The 23,255-nt window shown below is 43.1% G+C and overlaps 1 protein-coding gene across 2 annotated transcripts in view; it reads right to left on the bottom strand.

Annotated features, from left to right (window-relative positions):
- Positions 1 to 22,645, bottom strand: part of LOC135209704 (protein dopey-1 homolog) — a 67,192-nt gene extending 44,547 nt beyond the window's left edge. For both annotated transcript variants that reach the window (XM_064242466.1, XM_064242467.1), the window contains exons 1-5: positions 22,397 to 22,645; positions 20,875 to 21,001; positions 16,813 to 16,966; positions 15,955 to 16,166; positions 15,304 to 15,456 (exon numbers count right to left, since the gene is read on the bottom strand). In XM_064242466.1, the coding sequence (XP_064098536.1) occupies positions 15,304 to 15,456; positions 15,955 to 16,166; positions 16,813 to 16,966; positions 20,875 to 21,001; positions 22,397 to 22,519 (769 nt within the window). In that variant the 5' untranslated portion in view covers positions 22,520 to 22,645. The remainder of the gene's footprint in view (positions 1 to 15,303; positions 15,457 to 15,954; positions 16,167 to 16,812; positions 16,967 to 20,874; positions 21,002 to 22,396) is intronic.
- Between the last annotated feature and the right edge of the window lie 610 nt (positions 22,646 to 23,255).

The following is a 23,255-nucleotide window of genomic DNA, read 5'->3' as shown; positions in this document are numbered from 1 at the left end:
GGAGGGATCTGGGGAAGTCTACCATCCACTCCAGCACCTCCGTGAACCACTCTTGAGCTAGCCAAAAGGGGGCTATCAGGGTCATTTTCGTACCCTTCGATGTCACAAACTTCCTGAGCACTTGCCCCAGAATCTTGAATGGGGGAAATGCATATACGTCTACATGAGACCAATCTAGAAGGAAGGCATCTACTGTTAGAGCTCTGGGGTCTTCTACTACTGAGCAAAAGACTTCCAGTCTTTTGGAGAGGAACGTGGCAAAGAGGTCGACATGAGGAATCCCCCAAAGAGACCAGAGACTCCGACAAACTTCTGAGTGGAGGGTCCATTCGGTGTGAAGGACCTGGTTCCTCCTGCTCAGCCTGTCTGCTCTCACGTTCCTTACTCCTTGAACAAACCTCGTCAAGAGGGAGATGTTCCTCTGGGATGTCCACAAAAGAAGGTCTCTTGCGAGTTCGTATAGGGCATACGAGTGTGTTCCCTTCCTTGCTTTTCGAATGTAGGCAAGGGCGGTTGTGTTGTCCGCATTCACTTGGACTACCTTTTTTCGTCACTAAGGCTCGAAGCTCTTTAGGGCCAGTGTACGGCAAACAGTTCTTTGCAATTTATGTGCCAGGACACTTGAAGAGCATTCCAGGTGCCTGACACCTCTCTCTTTCCCAAGGTTGCTCCCCAACCTTTTTCCGACGCGTCGGAAAACAATACAAGGTTCGGGTTCTGAGTCTCTAGGGAAGTACCCTTGTTCTCCTTCAGTGGGGGCAACCACCATTCCAAGTGGCGTCTCATCATTTCCGGAATGGGAAAACTGTCCGAAAGAAGTCCTGTCTTCATGTTCCACGATCTTCTGAGGAAGAACTGAAGAGGACGGAGATGCAGTCTTCCTAGAGGAAAGAACTGTTCGAGCGAGGAAAGGGTCCCTAAAAGGCTCAACCATTCCCTCGCCGAAGTACGTTTTTTCCTTAAGAAGAGAGAGACTTTCTCTAAGCCTCTCGTTAGTCTCTCTTGAGAAGGAAATACTCGAAAACCCCGAGAATCCATCTGAATCCCCAGATAGACCAAGTTCTGGCTGGGGATCAGTTGGGACTTCTCGAGGTTCACGAGTAATCCTAAGGTCTTGATCAGGTTTAGTGTCAAAGCAAGGTCCTCCAAACACTGTCTCTCTGATTTTGCTCTGATGAGCCAGTCGTCTAGGTACAGAGAGATACTGATACCTTTCAGGTGAAGCCATCTCGCCACATTTTTCATCAGGCTTGTGAAGACCTGAGGAGCAGTGGAAAGGCCGAAACACAAGGCTCTGAATTGGAAGATCCTTCCCCCCGTCATGAAACGGAGGTACTTCTTCGACGAAGGATGAATCGGGACGTGAAAATAGGCATCTTGGAGATCCAGAGAAACCATCCAATCCCCTTGGCGAAGAGCCGCAAGGACTGATGCATTAGTCTCCATGGAGAACTTCTGTTTCTGAACAAACTTGTTCAGAGCGCTGACATCTAGAACTGGTCTCCAGCCCCCCGAGGCTTTCGCAACCAAGAAAAGGCAATTGTAAAACCCTGGGGAGCTTTGATCCAGCACTAGCTCTATTGCTCTCTTGTCCCACATTTGATCCACCATTCGTTGAAGAGTATCTTTCAACACAGGGTCCTTGTAATTGGCGGACAATTCCCGCGGAGTTGACGTCAGGGGAGGATTGTCCAGGAAAGGAATGAGGTATCCTTTCTGTAGAACAGACATTGACCAAGCGTCTGTATCGATGAGAGTCCAGGCTTCCGCAAATCCCCGGAGCCTGGCACCTACTGGTGTTTGGAGGAACGCAGCTTCACTTTCCCCTTTTAAAGGGACGGAAAGAAGCTCTACCTCTCCTCTCAGTCGCTTTCCTTTTTGAGGGAGCTCTAGAGGGAGGACTTCCTCGAAAGGGCTGCAGAGGCGTATTAACACCTTTCTTCTCTCCCACCGCCACTGGTCTCTTTTTCCTGGACGACTGAAGGAGAAGATCCTGTGTCACTTTCTCCGTCAGCGAACGGGAAATGTCCCTCACCAACTGCGAAGGGAACAAAAAGTCAGACCTGGGAGCGAATAACAATGCTGCCCTTTGAGAATGAGATACTGCTTTTGTCAGAAAAGCGCTAAAAACAGACCTCTTCTTCAAGAGACCGGCTCCAAATAAAGAAGAGACTTCCCCTGAGCCGTCCTGTACCGCCTTGTCAATACGTACACGACAAGATCGAGAGGAGTACGTCCGGATCGAGGCCTTCCGAGGCATGGGCCTTCTTGGCCATCACCCCAAGGGACCAATCCAGGAAGTTGAAGACTTCCAAAATATGGAAGAGTCCCTTGAGGAGATGATCCAGCTCCGAAAGACCCAAAGTTATTCGTGCATTATGTAGGCTGTCTCCTGGATGCGTCTACCAGACTGGAAAAGTCAGCTTCAGCCGAAGCTGGGAGAGAGACCCCCATATTCTCCCCAGTCTGGTACCAAATACCTCTCTTGCCCGTAAGCCTAGCGGGAGGCATGCAGAACACAGTTCTAACCAACTCCTTTTAGGTTAACATCCAGCTATCCAGAGACTGAAGAGCTCTCTTCATAGAAATCGTCGGCCTCATCTTCAGAAAAGACGACGACTTTGGCGTCTTGGAGCACGAAAAAAGGGAGCATGGAGAAGGAGGAGCGGCAGGGGTCAAGGCATCTCCGTATTCCTGAAGAAGGAGAGCTGTCAAAACTTTGTAGTTAGACAGCCCTTCTCTGCCGTGAGTCTCGTCTTCTGAGTCCTCTTCCAAGAAAGGATCAGAAGGAGAATTCAACTTCAAGTCTGGGTCTTCCTCCCCAATTTCTCTCTCTGCGGGAGACAAACTCCTAATTGGAGAGGGGCTAAGAGCGTGTACGGAGCCCCTATGAATCAAAGCAGACGTCTCGCGGCTGGTTGGCTCCTTGCGCTTGGCTGGCGCCTCGCGCCTGGCTGACGCCTCGCGCCTCTCTGGCGCTACATCCCTGTTCGGATTACGCTTGTCTGGCGCCTCGCGCCTGGCTGAATCCTCGCGCCTGGCTGACGCCTCACGCCTGGCTGGCACCTCGCGCCTCTCTGGCGCTTCATCCTTGCTTGGATGACGCTTGTCTGGCGCCTCGCGCCTGGCTGAATCCTCGCGCTTGGCTGGCGCCTCACGCTTGGCTGACGCTGCTCGCTTGGCAGACGTCTCACGTCTGGCTAAATCCTCGCGCCTGTTAGGCTGCTCGCGCTTGTCTGGCGCTTCAATCCTATAAGACGCTTCTCGTCTGGAAGAAAACTCGCGCTTGGCTGGTGCGTGCCTCGCGCTTGTCTGGCGCTTCATATTCGGCCTACGACTCTCTATCAGAAGACATCTCACGCCTAGAAGACATCTCACGCCTAGAAGACGCCTCACGTCCCACAGGAGCCTCACTCCTGGCGGGAGAAGGAAGACGAGACTTCTTGACAGGAAGCCTCACGTCTTTCCTACGAGGAGGATCCTTCGAAAGAACTCCTACCAAGGCGGATAACTGTTCTTGTACAGCTAAGATAATCCTCTTGGAAGCCTCTCCGGCGTCTTCTTCAACGGGAGAGGGAGACCTCGAAGGAGTTTTGTCAAAGCCAGGAGACGTCAAAACCCTCCTAGCCTTCTTGATCGAGGAAGGCGCTTCTTCAGAAAAGCGTTCGGGGCTTGAATCAAATACAGGTTCTTTCCAGTGTCTTTTCAGGGGCCTGGAAAGGTCCGAATCCTTCCACCCTCGTTTAGGAGAGGCAGAGGCGGACGAAGAGAAGCACTCTCGGAGGACGCTTTTCCTATAGTGGTCCTGAGCAGTCTGTCGAGCTACAGAGCCTGCTGAAGGGACGCCTGACCGGGGGGAATTCTCCACAACCTCCGTACGGCTTTCGACTTTTCTTCTCCTCTGGGCTTGGGAGCTTGAAAGAGGTCTAGGCCTGGGAGCGTCGCAGAGACGGTCAGACGCCCCCTCCACAACACTGGGGGCACTCACTTCACTAAAAAAGTCACTTTCACAATCCTTACCTTTCATGGCAGCCATTTGGATTTCATCCTATGAAGTGTAGCTTTCAGATCAGCGATTTCTGAGGCCGAATCTGAATGCAAAGCTTGTGAGGGCCCTGATACAGAATTAGAATCAAATGCATAGTTTAAAGAAGAGTTAGAATCATTAAAAGGCTCAATAGGCCTTGTACTACCCGCACCCTTAGATGCAGCCCTTCTCACTCTATCCCTCTCTAACTTCTTCAAATAAGAAGTTAGAGTCTTCCATTCCTCAACATTCAACCTCTCACACTCATGACAGGTGTTAGTTAAAGAACAGTCAAAACCTCTACATTTGCGGCATACAGTGTGAGGATCAACCGAAGCCTTCGGTATCCTCACCTTGCAGCCTACACTCACACACACTCTCACACAACCACTTGAATCAGACATTCTTGAAGAAAAATCAAAAGCAAGTCCAAATCCAGTCCACGGTAGCGAATGCCAAAACAACGATCCAGGTACGTCACCAAAAAGTCCAATAAAGATGATCAATTGCCTTGAAAAGCGAATTCCAGTCAGGAGGTAGTAACAACGATGTTGATACCACCAGCGACAGAGAAAATATGATAGAAAACGGGAATGGTTCCTAGTCTTGCCACCCAGGGCAGGCCGGTAGATCACCTGACCTACCTGTAGCGAGTGGCGCGAAATTTGAATTTCTGTCGGGGACGACGGAGTCTTAGCTATGTATATATCTGACAGGTAAGTTGATTGTATGAAATTAATGTTTAAATTAACAAAAGGTGATACAACAAAGTGTCCAGGGTACCGTAATATTACCCAAAATTGAAGATAAAGATATAAATAACCGTCTTGACTCTTTAAAGATAACATACATACAGGATTGTGTAGGACCACGAAAATCTATGACATTCCCAACAAAAATGATATTGTTATGTTACAATAAAGTTTCATACATACTTACCTGGCAGATATATACATAGCTAAGACTCCGTCGTCCCCGACAGAATTCAAATTTCGCGCCACTCGCTACAGGTAGGTCAGGTGATCTACCGGCCTGCCCTGGTGGCAGGACTAGGAAACCATCCTTTGTTTTCTATCATATTTTCTCTCTTCCACCTGTCTCCTGCGGGGAGGCTGGGTGGGCCTTTAATTGTATATATCTGCCAGGTAAGTATGTATGAAACTTTATTGTAACATAACAATATCATTTTCATACAATCAACTTACCTGTCAGATATATACATAGCTGATTGGCACCCTTCGGTGGAGGGTAAGAGACAGCTACTATATGGAATAGACAGGTAAACAACATATGTTGTAGGTATAAATAAAACCTTGTTCCTACCTGATAGGTGGTAGACTTGGTGGGTGTTTGCCCAGTAGTCTGCATCACCTCAAGACTTTAGCGAGATATATGATCTATGGCCAAGAGTTCTTGTGGGTCTGCCGATGGGGTCTTACCCACTTACTCAGCAGAGCCTAAAAGGACTTTGTCAATGGTGCTGATCCACTTATATGACAATACACCTTATGAAGGAGCACACAACCAATCCGACCACCTGATCCTAACCATGTGTTAGAACTAAGGATTGTTACAAGTTATCCCCGAACTCGTCACAACAACCGTAACTCAAAAACCACTACGCACATACATAATTTTTCAAAAAAATTATACTCAACTATTGGATATGACGAGAATTCTCTTATGAACACATACGGCCGCCCGTTGCGAGCCTGAATCCTCCATTGTTCGAAGAGATTCTCGACCATATCCAAACAGAAGAACAGTATATACATTTTAAGGATTGGTGTCGGCTCCCGTACCCAGAATCGTATCTGCCGATACGATAGGACCTAGAGAAAAGCACTTCTCATACGTCACCACGCACGTCTTTCAAGTAATGAGATGCAAATACTGAGTTGCATCTCCAATATGTCGTATCTAAAATGTTTTTAAGCGACAATATTCTTATAAAACGAGAGAGACGTCGCAACCGCTCTTACTTCATGAGCTTTTACCCTCAGTAGTTGTAATTGTTCGTCAGGACAGACCTTATGAGCGTCCGTAATGACGTTTCTTACAAAGAACGCTAGAGCATTCTTGGACATCAGTTCTTGTGGGTCTTTTACCGCGCACAAAGACCTTGTCTAGAGCCTCCCAACTGACGCTTCCTCTGAAGATAGAACTCAGAGCTCTAACAGGGCATAGAGACCTCTCTGCTTCTCTGCCTACGAGACTAGACATTCCTTTGACTTCGAATGTCCTAGGCCAGGGATTCGTGGGGTTCTCGTTTTTTTCGCTAAAAAACAGGGTCTTAAACGAGCAAATAGCCGAGTCTCCCTTGAATCCTACTTTATCCTGCAGAGCTTGTAACTCACTAATTCTTTTGCCGTCGCTAACGATAAAAGAAATAGGCATTTTCTCGTTATGTCTCTAAATGATGCCAGATGCGGAGGCTCGAATCTATCCGAAGACAGATATTTGAGGACTACGTCCAAGTTCCAGTTCGGAGGTACTGGTTCCTTCGACTTTGAAGTCTCAAAAGATCTTACGAGATCGTGGAGATCTTTGTTATTTGCCAGATCTAAACCTCTGTTCCTGAATACAGCCGAGAGCATACTTCTGTATCCCTTTATTGTGGATACGGCAAGATGAGACTTACTCTCAGGAATAGCAAGAAATCAGCAATTTCCGCTATAGAGGTAGAGGAGGAGGACAACTTCTTGGCTCTACACCTTCTAAAGACCTCCCACTTCGACTGGTATACTTTCGTAGTGGAGGTTCTGCGAGCTCTCGCGATCGCGCTTGCCACTTCGCGAGAAAAGCCTCTCGCTCTGACAAGTCTTTCGATAGTCGAAAGGCAGTCAGAGCGAGAGCGGGGAGGTTTTGATGGTACCTCCTGAATGTGGTTGTTTGAGAAGATCCGTCCTTCCTGGTAGGGATCTTGGAAAGTCTACGATCCACTCTACCACCTCCGTGAACCATTCCTGGGCCGGCCAAAAGGGGGGCTATAATGTCATCCTCGTCTCTTTTGACGCCACAAACTTTTTCACTACTAACCCCAGGATTTTGAATGGGGGAAAAGCGTAAACGTCTCACTCGAGACCAGTTTAGCAGGAAGGCGTCTACCATAATCGCTCTTGGGTCTTCCACGACCGAGCAAAACACTGGTAGCCTTTTTTGAAATGTATGTTGCGAAGAGATCCACATGAGGAGTTCCCCACAGAGACCAGAGATCGAGACATACTTCCTCGTGCAGAGTCCATTCTGTATGAAGGACCTGGTTCCTCCTGCTGAGCCTGTCCGCCCTCACATTCCTTGCTCCCTGTACGAACCTTGTCAGCAGGGAGATGTTCCTGTGAGACGTCCAAACTAATAGATCTCTCGTGAGTTCGTAAAGGAACGAGGAGTGTGGTCCTCCCTGTTTCCGAATGTAGGCAAGTGCGGTGGTGTTGTCCACGTTTACTTGCACTACCTTGTCTCTCACCAGAGGTTTCTAGGCTCTTCAATGCCAGGTTGTAACGGCGAAGAGCTCTTTGCAGTTATGTGCCAGGACACCTGTGCTGGTTCCCAGGTGCCTGACACTTCCTCTGAGCCTAATGTCGCTCCCCAACCCGTCTCCGACGCGTCGGAGAACAACACTAGGTCTGGGTTCTGTGTTCTTAGAGAGATCCCTTTGTTCTCTTCCAGAGGTAGCAACCACCACTGTAGGTGTGCCTTTATCTCCACTGGAATGGAAAACGTCCGACAGTTGTCCGGTTTTCCAGCTCCAAGACTTCTTGAGGAAGAATTGAAGTGGACGGATATGAAGTCTTCCCAGTGGGAAGAACTGTTCCAGCGAGGAAAGCGTCCCCAGAATGCTCACCATTCCCTCGCTGACGTTTGATGTTTCTCTAAGAAGAGAGAGATTATCCTCAAACCCCTTTTGCGGTTCTCTCTTGCGAAGGAAAAACTCGAAACCCCGAGAATCCATCCGAATCCCCAGATAGGACTAGGTCTTGTCTGGGGGTCAGCTGAGACTTCTCGAGGTTCACCAGCAATCCCAACGCCTTGGTCAAATCGAGAGTTAACTTTAGGTCCTCCAAAAAACACTGTCTCTCCGATCTGGCTGATGAGCCAGTCGTCTAGGTACATAGAGACATTTCACTCCTTTGAGATGAAGAAATCTCGCCAACATTCCTCATCAGGCTTGTGAAGACCTGAGGAGCTGTGGACAGGCCGAAACACAAGGCTCTGAACTGAAAGATCCTTCCCCCGCCCTCATGAAAACGGAGGTACTTCTTCGATGAAGGGTGGGATCGGGACGTGAAAGTAGGCGTCCTGGAGATCTAGAGACACATCCAATCTCCTTGTCGTAATGACGCTAGGACTGAAGCAGAAGTCTCCATGGAGACTTCTCCTTCTGAACAAATTTGTTCAGAGAGCTGACGTCTAGTACTGGTCTCCAGCCTCCCGAGGCTTTCGCCACTAGAAAAAGGCGATTGTAAAAACCCAACCCCGGGGAGTTTTGATCCAGTACTAGTTCTATTGCACTCTTGTCCCACATTTGTTCCACCATCGATCGAAGAGTATCCCTCAGCACAGGGTCCTTGTACTTGGCTGATAGTTCCCTTGGTATTGACGTTAGGGCGGAGTATTCAGGAAAGGGATACATATCCCTTCCTTATGATATTTAGTGAAGACGCGTCTGCGTCTATCAGTGTCCAGGCCTCCACGAATCCCAGGAGCCTGGCACCTACTGGTGTTTGGAGGAGAAATGTTTCATTTTCCCTTTTAAAGGGACGAAAGGCGGACCTACCTCTCTTCTCTGGAGCCTTCCTTCTTGCGGGAGGTCTGGAGATCGGACCACCTCGAAAGGGCTGCATAGAAGTGCTAGGTTCTTTCTTGGCAAGAAACTAAAGCAGGTTTCTTCTTCCTAGCTGACTGCGTCAGAAGATCCTGCGTCGCCTTCTCAGTTAAGAGTAGCCACGTCCTTCACTAACCTGAGAAAGGGAACAATATCAGATAGAGGTGCATACGTAGAGCTGCCCTCTGTGCATGCGATACTGCCTTTGTTAAGAAGGCGCCATACACCGTCCTTTTCTTAAAAGACCTGTTCCAAATAATGAAGCAACTTCAACAGATCCATCCTGTACCGCTTTGTCGATGCAAGACAAAATGCATACAGGGCTTCAGGTTCGATTCCCTGTGAATCGTGAGCTTTCTTGGACATCACCCCGGCCAAGGACCAATCTAAGAAGTTGAAGACTTCCAATACATGGAAAAGTCCCCTTGAGGAGATGATCCAGTTTCTGAAATACTCCATGTATCCGAGCAGAATTAAGACTAGGACGCCTTGAAGCGTCAACTAACGTCGAAAAGTCTGCCTCTGTTGTAGAAGGGAGAGCGATACCCATATCCTCTCCCGTCTTGTACCATATGCCTCTTTTCCCAGCTAACCTTGCTGGAGGCATGCAAAATACTGTCCTGACTAAGTCTTTCTTCGACTTCATCCAGGAATCTAAGGCGTTTAAACAAAGCCCGCTTCATCGAGATGGTGGGCTTCATCTTCAGAAAAAGACGAAGGCTTCTTCGCCTTCCGCACTCGAAAGAAAAGAGCGAGCGCGGAGAAGGAGGAGCAGCCGGAGTCACTCGTCTCCGTATTCCTCCAAAAGCAGGGTAGTCAACACCTTATAGTTCGACAAGCCCTCTCTTCCATGATCGTCATCATCCGAGTTTTGCTCCAACTCGTGATAATCCTGAGTTTCTGTTCTCCTTTCAGAGCTTTCCTCTTCTGGAGGAGACAAACTCCTGATCGGAGAGGGGCTAAGGGAATGAAAGTCTTTCCTTTTTCCCGTTTTGATCGACTTGGAAGGCGTCACAACCTGCGGCTTCTCTCGCGCTTTAGAAGACGTCTTGTATGACGCTTCCCGCTCTCCGAGCGTCATATATGACGTCTTGATGACGCTTCGCGTCTGGAAGACGCTCGCTCTCTAAGGGCTTCCTACTCGGCGTCACAATCTTGGACGGAGCGTCACGTCTAAGATCCGCTTGAAATGACGCTTCACTTCTCAAAGACGTCTTTCGATTCTCTTGTCTTACAACCCTCTCGTCAGCCCCCGTTCTCCGAGCAGGAGCGAGAGGACGAGACTTCTTAATTGGAAGCGTCACGTCCTTCCGACGGGGCGCTAACACTCCCACAAGAGATGACAGTTGTTCCTGAACCGCCATAATTATCTTTCTTGACGCTTCTCCTACATCTAGTGCATGACGCCTCTCGTCATCACTCGGGGAAGAAGCATGATGGGGTACTTCCTCTAAGCGTCAGGAGACGCTGACGCCACCTTCGCCTTCTTAATAGGGCAGACGGGGCGTCATCCGAGAAGCGCTCTGGGCTGGAATCAATGTCTTGCTTCATATGACGCTTCAGCGGTCTCGATAAGTCCGACTCCTTCCACCCTCGTTTAGGTGAGGGAGAGGGAGAGGACGAGAAACACTCGCGAAGGACGCTTTTTCTATAGCGCCCTTGAGCTGGCTGCCATGAAGCAGAGCTAGCTGAAGGGACGTCTGACCGTGGGGATTCCCCACGACCTCCTTAAGGCTTTCGACTTTCCTTCTCCTCTGGGCATGTGAGCTTGGAAGAGGTCTAGGCCTGGGAGCGCCGCAGGGACGATTCAACAACCCCCTCCCCCGCCACAACACTGGATGGGACTCACCTTCACTAAATAAATGTTCCACTCATCCCTAAGCCGTAACCTTTCGGATTCCGCACATCTTCTTGGAACTTCATGTCTCGAATAGTCGCTTTCAGATTGGCGATTTCCGATGCCGAATCCGAAAAGACACTCTGAGAATGAGATTTATAGGGAGAATCTACAGTAGTAGGGTTAGAATTATCCGTGAAAGGCTCAATAGGCCTTGAATTCACACCTTTCAGTCGTCTAACTCTATCCCTCTCTAACTTCTTCAAATAAGAAGTCAAAGTCTTCCATTCTTCTGCATTCAAACCCTCGCATTCCTTACAAGTGTTAATAGCAGAACACTGAACCCCCTACATTTACGGCATACAGTGTGAGGATCAACCGAAGCTTTCGGTATCCTCACCCTGCAGCCTACATTCACACACATTCTCACACTCACATTAGAATCAGACATACTGAGAAAAATCCAAAGAGTTATTCCAAAAACAGTCACAGTAAGCGAATGCCAAACACGATCCAAATACGTCACCAAAAAGCCGAAAAACGTTGATCAATGTTGAAAAATGATCTAAGTCAGGAGGTAATAACAACAATGTTGATACCACCGGCGACAGAGAAAATATGATAGAAAACTAAAAAGGGATGGTTCCATAGTCCTTGCCACCAGGGCAGGCCGGTAGAATCACCTGACCTACCTGTAGCGAGTGGCGCGAAATTTGAATTTCTGTCGGTCGGGGGGACGACGGAGTCTTAGCTATGTATATATCTGACAGGTAAGTTGATTGTATGAAAACACATGCTTTGGCACAGGAAAAATCTGTTTTTGGTAGCTGCTATGAGTCCTCAAAGGAGTTATACTCTCATGGTCCCCCCACACCTTCATAAGAAAGGCTAACCATTTACAAAGGATTCTCAGCCAGAATAGCACTTGTTGGCACAGTGATAGAATATAAAGGATTCAGGACACAAGGCTTGACCTCCAGTCCACAGCAGTTACCTTGGTTTTCCTTTTATCCTACTCGCACATATGCGGCAACAGTGTGTATGTACGCTATCTTCCTCATCACGTGCCAGTTCTGTGCAAGATAAATGTTCAACCGAGTTTCCCTGCCTTTTTGTAAAGGAAAGAGGTGCAGTTTGAGGACTCCCAGCAGCTGCAAAGAACAGGTTTCTTCCAATTCAATATCTTTTTTTGATAGCGTAGCTACTGTTCTTCGTCAAAGGGGCTTACAAAAGAACTTCACAGATGATGAAATGGCTTAGCTCCTAAAAAAATAAGTCCCAACAACCAAGATATTAGGTAAGTAGCGTTTTTCAAAGAATTCCATGTACAGGTTTGAGAGTAATGGTGATAAAGGATTTCCCATTGCCATGCCAAATATTTGTTGATAAAATTCACCATTGAATATAAACTTACAATCACAAATGCACAAACTCGTGAGTGAAATAATGTGACTTATAGGTAGAGGTAATTCATGCTGAGTTAGTTCATTACTAAGATATTCTAAAATAGAGTCTATAGGGACTTTAGTAAAAAGAGAACATACATCAAAACTAACGAATCTATCAGTAGGGCAAAGAGCAATTTTGTTTAATTTATCAACTAAATCTAGAGAATTATATATATGAGAATCGGAGATGGTTCCAAGTAACGGGGTACCTCTCTCATATACACAGCCTCTCGTACTACCCGCTCACTCTCACTCTCACTTTCGCTACTTCCATTCTGACCCTTCTTTCCCTCTTTCGAATACAGCGAATCCACTTCCATATTCACGTCCATACTCCTAACCATGCTCTTCTTACCCTTCTTCTTTCTACCTACCTGTTTCCACTCACCGCTATCTAAATCACTCTCAGCCCTTTCCCCTATGTATTCAGTCCTACCTAGTCATCCTGTCCGTCACCCTACTAACCTTCTTTTTTCCCTTACTCTTCTTTTCCTCAGCCCCCTTCTTATTCTTGTCCTCAGGTTTATCCTTATTCTGTATCTTCCCCTTCTTTCCCTTACTTATCACAACTAAATCACCTTAGTCACTCGTACTCTCATCCATTCGCTCTTTCACTTTCTTTACCACTCCTGGCCTGTCACAAGACCCAGTAGACCTACCTCCTACAGCTCCCTCTCCCATGAATCCTTTTATCATTTCCTGCATCATCTCTTGCACTGCATTCATCATTACCCCAAATTTTTCATCCATTTTCTCAACCATTCTCTCTTCCGCTCCTTTCACCTCTTCTTTCATTTCCACTTTCGCACTCTTTAGCATTGCTCTCATTTCCTCTAACTCACTCTTCAGCTCCTCACACTCTACCCTCAACCTCTCATTCTCCACTTCCAATCTTTCCTTAGCTTCCCTCGCCAAACCTCCTTCAGCTGCCTCCTTCAGCCTCTATCTCCTTCCAAAATCCAATCCCTCCCTCCTCAACCTTTCTCCACCAAATCACACAACTCAATACCCCAATCGTCCTGCAGCTGCCGCACCAACAGTCCCTGTTCGGGCACCAAAAAATAATGTGGCGGGATTACAAGTTTAAAAAACAAGTGACAAATCCCCCCAACATAAACCTAATCACCCCAGCTGCCAAACCCACCCTCAGTCACACTTTCCTCTTTACACTACAGAATACAAGCAGGACAATTGACCTACACCTACACACATAAAAAAAAAAAACACATGTATGCTGTGCTGTCCTCCGGTCAAGGTCGCTGAGACACCAACAACAACCACCACCAAGAACCACTACCCAACAACAACCCAACGCCCAAGGACTACAACCAACAACTCAACAACCAAGGACCACAACAACACAACAACAACCAAGGAACACAACCACAACTCTAACAACACAGCAAACAACCGAGGAACACAACCTCACACATAACAACAAAACTCAACAACACAACAAAAGACCACTGCACAAACAACACAAATCACAACAGCACAGGCACAACAAGTCTAAGCAAACAACACTAACTCAACAACAACTAAATAACAAACAAAAACACACAACTCAGCTGAATATCAATGCCTTCAACCAACCGCTCCCGACACTACTGACTGTCACAGGCTCTAACCCAAGACTGACTAAAAAGACTCACTCAAAACACAGAACTCTAATCTCCAACAGCACCAGCAAACAACCCAGAACCCACCAACAGCCAATTCAGTCGTTAACCATCCAACCACCTCTCTCTCTCTCAGACGTTGTCAAATGGAACTCCATAACTCATCCTTACTGTAGCTTTCTCCATGGAAGGTGGCTTAAGGCTGGGAGAGGCAGCCTTCTTCTTCCTCCGCTTGCTAGCTTTAGAAGAAGAAGGGGAGGAGGTGACAGCACACGACGAAAATAAAGACTTAGACAACAACGATTCTCGATTCCTGTTCTACAACTTCTGCCAGTTGCAGCAGGCTTTTGGACAGCAGGGTGTGGAGATGGATGTCAACAAGGGAAGATGATGTGTAGGGTAATACTAGTGGGCACACTACTGGAGGTAGTACTGTAGGTACTGTAGTCAGTTATGGAGGCCTTCAAGTGGTGGATCAAACCCTCAACACTCAATGCCCCCAGGAGACTTAGGGATGCCCTAAGCCCCTCAGGCTCCACAAAACCTGAAAAACAAGTTAGCTTAAGGGAGGCAATCTCCTTTCATCCTGAGAAGAACAATTCCCCCTCCAAGTGATCGGAGACCACTGGGGAAAAGTCAAAACGGTCAGTCATACCCTTACTTTAATTCTCTATTGATGAAGCAGTAGGAGACATCGAAGGAGGAAACTAATTCCTTAGGAGTAGCAACAGCAGGTGGAAGTTTGCCAGGGTTGAGAAGGAGTCAGAGAGAATCCTCGGTGTCATCAAAAGAGTACTGTATTACATCCTGATGACACCAAAGAAACCTACCTCTTTCTATTCTCCTCCTGGGGAAACTTCACCCACTACATGGACTATTAATTGTAATCACGCTTCCTGCATGGAAACCACAAAGTATGAGGACTTATCTCCAATGAGGAGAGGAACCAGTTACGTATAAGGTTTGTTTACCAGGACAACACCTAAAAACCAAAGGTTTCCTCTCCCCAGGCTGTTGAAAGTTAAGGATTTGCATATAGGCAAGCATATAAAAACACTCATCTATCACAAAAACAAAAAGAAAGTCAAATGGGAGTTGGGCAGAGAGCGCAGCAGACACCTTGACTCGATGGCGGCCGAAAGCTTCCCACCTATCTCTGGTAGCTAACAACCTCTTTTGAAAGTTAATGGCCATCCAGCTCCAGTTTGCAAGCATAATTCTATGCAAAAACCAAAAGTCTGTATTTGTGTAGGAATAAAGTCTTTAGCAAGCCAAAAAATTATGCATGTGAGTAAGAATGCTCACCAGGAAGATGACAACTTTTCTTGTTCCAAGAATGACTAAAGGTAGCACTAGGATAACCTTTTGTCCTGCTTATGATCACGATTCATGACAAAGTAAAATTACAGGATTGACCATTCATGTATGAAAAAAATTTTCAAAAAACACATAAACCTAGGTGGAATTCCAATTTATTAAGCAAGTGTGAAAATACTAACAACTGTAACAAGCAACAAAGAACTTAAAACCATGATATAATACAATACCTTGTATTTCAGGTATATAACGAGTGTACTGATCAGTTTCAGAGCAAAATATGGTGAAAGACAATCTTTTCAATAATCCTGCCCGAATTTCATACTCTGATTCTTTGCTGGAAAACAAGCTTAATGATCCACCCTGGGACATAGAAACCCGACCTGTAATTCAGAAAATAAAGTTAAATATGCAGTTATTTTTCACATTTATTCTCTTCATATACTAAATTCTCAAAAGTATTGCATTTACATCCCCTTTACTTATTCTTTTAAATTTTCAAGTCATTTTTTTATACTTGCTGACGCTTTCAGAGTACTTCTTTCTATCTTTCTTTATACACTTAGATTTCCAAAACATATTCCATCTCCCCTTTTGCTTCAAAATATTTTTGCTCTTGCCATGTCCTTCAAAGCCTCCCTACTTCCTTCTATTATCTTCCCTCCACTCCTCTTTGACCATCTTCGCCCCACCATTTGTTTTCCTTTCTATTTATCCCTTTCCAGACATCTCATCACAAAACTATTTATGCAAGGAGGCTATATTACCAAATAATTCATATTTTTTATAACAAAAAATGGAAGATGGGAATAAAATAGCCCTAATAATACAAAATTAAAGAGATATTGAATTTCAAGTAATATTAAGGAACAAATACTTACTTAGCAATTCTTTGAAAACAGTTTTATCATGTGTGCAAAGATAATCCACAATTGTTCGCCAATAAGGCAAAATGGGAGGAAGCATCATGAAAGCCTGAGGATCCAGCAAAAGGTCTAACACGTCTCGTCGCCAAGCTCTAACAGTGTACTGGTAACCAGACAGGGAAGACAGCAGCTGTGAGCATGCTGAAAAAGCTGCCATATTTCCTCGCCTAGAATGTGTAAATTGAAATTTCAAGGTCAAACATAATCCCATTTTGGTCATAAATACACATATCAGTCAGGGTATTACATATTTTGTTTCATCAACTACTATATATAAAGACTTTACAAGATGTACTATATTGTTTTTCTTATTAGGGCATGGATACTACTCATCTGTGTCATCAGCCAAGGTATTCTTACAAAAAAAAAAAAAAAAAAAATGCCCAATTCTAACACAGACAAAATTTTCTATTCAGGTGACAGCAGCCTACCTCTTAAGCAGAAAATATATTTGGAATGTAGATTGTAAAGAATTTTAAACCAGGAGTGTGTGTGTGTGTGTGTGTGTGTGTGTGTGTGTGTGTGTGTGTGTGTGTGTGTGTGTGTGTGTGTGTGTGTGTGTGTGCGCGCGCACTAAACTTTTTTTAGCTTCCTTTATATTTTTAACCTAAGTAAGTTATAAGCAGGGTCATGTGAATCGCTACAAAGCTAAAAAAATATCCATTTAAATATTGATGCAAGTTACCTGTCTAAATCAATTCTGGGGACCCAAAACCTAAAATTTCAAGAGTTGACTGTATATAACACTGGAAACAAAAAATTTTGGCAATTTATGGTTAACATTTGTTTATAAATATCAAACAAGGTACTTACTTGTGATTACGTAGGTAAGGTACAACATGAGCCATAATATTAGTTAAGAGAGGAACAACTTTGTCTTTCTCTTCACTCACATACAAGACATCCAGAAGGGGAGCCAGTAACTCTGCCAGTACACTAAGTGCTGCTACACTGTATGAAACAGCATCTGAAAATGAAAAGAAACTATCAACTTAAGTACGTATATTTACTGTTTGCATATTCAGTTGAATTTCTTTTTAAAAATTGTGTTTGTAACAAAAAGAAAAAAACCCACTGTCTTAACAGCACTGGGTTTCAGTTTTATGTGGGCAATTAGATAAATACGTACTAAAAAGATCTTGATATCCTTCGGTGTAATGGATTTCCACTGAGTGAGTTGATATCTTTCATCTCCACTCTATTCAGTAAAAAGTTTCAGCCCTTTAACATATCAAAATTTCATATTCCCACCTATGTAGCTTTTGCACAGGTGCTGATGCTAGTCCTCTTTCCTGCCTGTGCTGCTAATTCCCACACAGCCTTCTCTCCCTCTGTATTGGGGCCACTGCTTGCTTCCCAATCCCTTATCCAAATAAAGAAAACTCACAGAAGATTCATGTTCTTGATTACAAAATCATCATCCTACTGGAAAAACAAGCCAAACAATTTCTCGAACCAAGCCAGTTTAGTACTATAGTTGAAGGCTCTATGGCCAAGAATGCCTAAATCATTCCACATTAAGACTTCCTTCATGACTGTAACAGTCTTATCAGTACTTCAATCCATTTAAAAAGAAGTCAGGCTTTCATCAATTGTCAGAATGGATATCTAAAAGTATTTATTCATAAATCTCCTAAAACATGCTTCAATTTCTTTAATGAGTCTTCCAATTTAAATTCTTCTAGTTCAGGTTATCAATAGGCCCATTAGTTTTCATTTTGTTCATAGCCCTAATTAAAGCCTGACCTTATTACAAAGGAATTTGGTCCTAAATGTACTCAAATATTTGGCCCATCACAGACAAAAACTGGAAAACCATTCTTCTTGTGCCATGTCCTAGCAATTAATCACATTTCACTCCTGCCTTACACCTTGATGGTATTCCAACCTGGATTTTCTCTACTCAAAAAAATATACTTCTCAAGCCAGTTGTTTACATATTGGAAAAGCAAAACTGATCCTTTGGGAATATCAAACACAACAGGAACATCCTCCCTCACATGAGAGGGTCGTGCTTCAATGGTGATGCTTCATAATAGCTATGTATATCCCAAGAGACACTCAAATATCACTATTAATCAGAACATTATCATGTTGTTGCATTCTAAGAGCTTATTTGGCAGCTACAAAATGATCATCTCTCCACAGTGGCCCACTTCATACCCATCCGTAAATAGTATCCTCCTTTTTAAATATTCATCTACAATGGGTTAGGGTGCTCGTTTCTGAAATACCACAGTAAAATGTCTTCTGCCAATATTATGAAATTTCTGTACACTGTGTCACAGCAAAAAAAGAACAAGCATCACAGTTCAATGCTCACCAATTAACATAGCATACTTACCTCTGTAAATATGAATCTTTGTAACAAGATTTATTATTTGGATACTTACACACTTAAAGTTAGTTTATATCTCCGTGCCAACAGGCGAGTCAGCGTTCGAACAAAAGATTGAATGGCTGCCCAGATGAATGTCTAGTATACCTGTGTCTCCACCACATGTATTTTGAATGTTTTAACACATATCTTCATATATTCACCGCAATGAACCTCAACCATTATAATTTTAAGAAATGTCTTGTGAAAAAGTAATATGTAGAATTTACTATGTAGATATAATGCAAAATCATTATGATAATTAAAATTAAGGTTAAAATTAGAAAATTGGAACTTTATTAAATATGATTATACTATTAAGAAATAACATTCAAAATATGTATTCTGTACAATTCACCATGTTAATATAATGTAAAATCATTATTGTATTATGTTAATATAAGTTAGAAAATTGTACCCTTACCCAAATATAATTGTGGATAAACCAGACTTTACATTACTCTTACTAATACTTAACTTTCTAAACTATTACCTACCATGGTTAGCTAGCTAACTGCCCTCACTCTTCTTTCACCCATCTTACCTGTCAGCTAATAAAATAATAAAAAAAAAACACTGGCAGAATTCTCCTTGACAGCCTACTAAGTTGTGGGGAGGCTGGGTGGGTCTCTACTTAAACAGTAGGTAAGTATCTAAATAGTAATAAATTTTCTTAGGAAAATTTATACCATTAGGGATTAACTTTACCTGCTGGTAAAGTTAACTGATTCCCACATTAAGAAAAGGATGGTTGGTAGTGCAGCTAGAATAAACCCACTCAGCCAATTAAGCTAAAGGTTTGTACCTTTATGAAATAAAGGTACATTCTTATACAATACATGTACCTTCATGCTCCCCAAAATATTAATACCCAAGATTTAAAACAAAGAGCCAAAAGGGTGCTCTTTCTTCAGTTCAGGAAAAGACTACAGACTACTAGTAGCGGACTAAGGGCTTTACTGTTTTAAAAAACAATTCTGCATACTTAAAGTAGTGAGTAAGCAAAACCAATTTGCACTTCTACTACACTGCATTAATCCCAACCTCAAGAGACAAACTGTCAAAACACTAAATGAATTTGCAACAGCTGTCACATTGTGAATGTTTACCTTCAATAAAGGTAGAAGGTATGGAACTAGTTCCCATACACTAGCCTAATCAAATAAATCACAAAAAATCTCATGTTTTTTTAAAAAGACATTCTAGATTTTCTTAAATAACAAATCAAAAAAGTTAATTTTGCCTCTTCCTGGCTTAACCTTTGACAAAGACATCTAGGTCTTCTAACCCCACAGAACAAAAGGTTAACTTTGTCTCATCCAGGCTTAACCTTTGACAAAGACATCTAGGTCTTCTAACCCCACAGAACAAAAGGTTAACTTTGTCTCATCCAGGCTTAACCTTTGACAAAGACGTTCTTTAAGTTTCTAAAATCACAAAACAAAAGGATAACTGCCCCTTCTAAGTAAGTATTAACCTAAGTAAGTAAGTTTTAATTGCCCCAACAGGACAGAGAAGTGTTTCATCTTCTTCCCAAACAAAGATGGTAAATTGGAATTCTCAACAACATTCTCAGCTATAAGGCAAAAACATAAAATAACAGTCCCTTTACAAGAGCCTTAAGGAGAGTGCTTGAGATAAATTTACTCTTTTGACTGCCTATCAAAGAAAGTTCAATAGTTAATAATTCAATGGAACTCATTCCAGAGGCTCAAAAGAAATCTGCAGATAAAATTCAAGACCTGCGTCTACATTCCAGAGACTGTTACCAAGTTGTATGAGCTTCAATCTCAAATGACCTCAACACCTTGAGGTGCAGATCATCAGCCAGATCTAATAGCACATGACACAATACTGAGGAAAGTATGGAATGATAACCTTGATTGCAGCCAGCAAAAAAGTCTTACTATATCTAAGAAAGCTGAGAAACTTGGATGTCCACAAGGTTCCAGGTGCAGAAAATTCCTCTAAAATGTGACCCTAAGCAATACACAAACCTCTGCTTCTGACACAAGGACAGTTGTTTTCCCGTTGATTAAGGATAGAACCCTTAACACTTTTGAAAACCCCCTTAATGGAAGGAGACATCTGAGCATCTCCAATTGGTTAAGTATGAAATGCACAAGTTAGTGGAAGTGCATGAACTTCTGTAGTTTGAGTCAATTTCTCCTTGGTGGAGAATAAGAGAATGCCAACTCGCCTATCAATGCGGAGATATAAGCTAACTCTAACAGTAGGCAAGATTCATCCCAAATAATTTATCCTTATATCTATTGGCAAAAATTTCAGTATCAGTAACTATAAGCATACATTTAATAAGTACCAAAAGAAATCAATCAATACTAGGAACTGGAAGTAGAAGCTAAAGAAAATTTTAAAACAAATTACACAGCTAATTAGTTTATTGAAGCAAAGGGGAACATCTGTGCTGCTAGCAAAGCCTAAATTCAAACATCAATGGGAATATTAGATTAAAAGATGTAAAAAACTAAACCAACCATTAACTCCATCTTTTTTGTCAGCTGACTCAGTTTTGACAGTCAAATTCCTTCTCAACCATGTAGTGGCTTCAAGACAGGATCCAGCAATGTTACTACAGGATTCCAGTAATTTACCAGATACTTCCTGAAATAAAAAAAAATGAGTGAATGCTACTACAAGACAAAATTAAATGACTTTTAAGCAATAAAAGACAAACAAAATCATTACATATTTATCGTAGCTGCAATTAAATCAGATGGCATCAATGACATAATGGTGCCTATAGTTTACTGGATATTAAAATCCTACCTTTATTGTTAATGTGGATCACATACCATTTTTTATTTGATATTACTTCAACATGGTCACCTGATCATACTATCAGTACATCTGGTACAGAACCAGGGCATCTAACTAACAACTGGACTAGGTAAACCCACACTGGGCAGGTCACACCAAACCCTTCGTGTGCAACTGCGAACGCACAAGAGTCACAATGAGAGGTAAACTCAAAGGCTCACTGAGAGACAAGATGGTAGCAAACCTCAAGCCTTGAACATGCTCCTTTGCCCTTTCCCGAGGGGAAGAGAATGAGAGGTAGGAGGGGAATCGAAAGTTCTAGAAGGACCAAACATCACTTCCAGTGTAGGGGCAACTAGATGCGTCCTTCTTGTTCATCTCCCCCTTTTCTGATAATGTTCCCTCTAAGGAGACAATCAAGAAATACATTCAGAACATGGAAAGGCACAAGAAAGAGTATAAGAAATATAAAAATAATGTGAATATACTGCCAAAGGAGGCTGTATAACATTGTTAATCTTATTTACTCTCCATGCCAGCAAGCACAGAAAACAAAGTATACCACAAAACCAACAAAATCACACACAATACACACAAAAACTCCACGTCACTAAAAATGAGTTTAGGAAGCACTGGGCAATGAAATAAAGAATAAAAAACACAAAAAGGCCCCAAAAATGGCGCATGAAAAGGGAGAGCACAAGAGTGATCATCATCACAGGCAAATGGACATTAAGGAAGCTGGTGAGAAGGGGCTTAGCTTATCCCCCTAGTCCAGTCAGCACATTTGTAGGAAGGTACTCCACAGGTCTGTATCCATGTAGAAAATAATAAGTTTTGTAATACAATATGAAACAGCATATTTCTATGGTGATCCTTCAGCTGCACCCTTGTAAAATGCTTTGAGAACCAAGCAATATGTACATGGAATACACATATAGTTGCATAGAGATCCCCTTGGGGTAAAAATTCTACTAGAAAGAAATGAAAGTTGGATACCCAAGCAAAAAATTAGCAAAGGAAAAAGACAAAACACAACTGAAAACAGATGGACTGCTACAAAGAACTTTCAGGACTGTTGTCAAAGGCATAACAAAACAAAACCTCCCTATAGTGGAAAACTGGCACAACCTAGATACCCTTAATAATGGCACTCTATTTTCAGAAGAAAAAAAATTTATTCTCGTAATCAGTTTGGGGCTCAATAAATATTTGAAGTGTTCTTTCAATATAACATACCTGCAACTCTTTTATGTCCTTTTTCTCTTGTAGAGGAGCTGCTCGTTGAACAAACTCATTGAGTGTGGCTAACAAAACAAGCTGGGCTGGAGGTGATAATGTCAAGGTACCTTCTTTTACCATGACAAGCAACGGTCCCCAGCATTCTCCAAGCTGAGAACTTGGGCACTGTTGAACATACACGTAGAACACCTGCAGTACACTCACCTCCAGAGGAAGACTCTGCAAAAACAAATGTCTCTATGGTATCAACTTTAAACCTAAATTTATTAGGAATGAACTTCAACAAACAACCAAAAACTAATTGTCACTCAATAAATTTATGTTTCAGGGATACAACCTACACTAGTATTGTTGACCTTCTCAGTTCCGAAGGTCCTTTATTTCTCACTTCTCACACTGCTGGACTGTGGAACAGTCTCCCTGAGGATGTCATGCAATTGGTATTTCCAAATTCAAGCAAAGATCAAATGCATTGCTACCCTAATACAGTTCTCCTTGTATTTCAATAATTTACATTTTAATTTATTTATTAATTTACTTTATTTTTTCTTTTTTAATATGTGATCTCTTCTTTCTTTCTGACTATCACATTAACTTCTCTTACTTCTTTCAATATAGTACACAACATTCTTAAGAAGCTTGAACTTCAAGTCATCGGCCCCTGTGGGCTTGTTCTACATGAAGAGAATCCATCCATGTTTTGAATAATAATAATAAAATAATATCTTGAAAGAAGACCCTCTTTCAAACATATTCTGTTAAAATGAGTAGAAAGTTATCATATAAAATTAATGTTTGCTAAACACAGCCATCCTTTTCAACAGAATAATACAGCAATATCACAATTTTTTAAAGT

The sequence above is a fragment of the Macrobrachium nipponense genome, chromosome 38 (genome assembly GCF_015104395.2).
Source record: "Macrobrachium nipponense isolate FS-2020 chromosome 38, ASM1510439v2, whole genome shotgun sequence".
Lineage (NCBI taxonomy): Eukaryota > Metazoa > Arthropoda > Malacostraca > Decapoda > Palaemonidae > Macrobrachium > Macrobrachium nipponense.
This window is presented reverse-complemented; position numbering and strand designations above follow the sequence as displayed.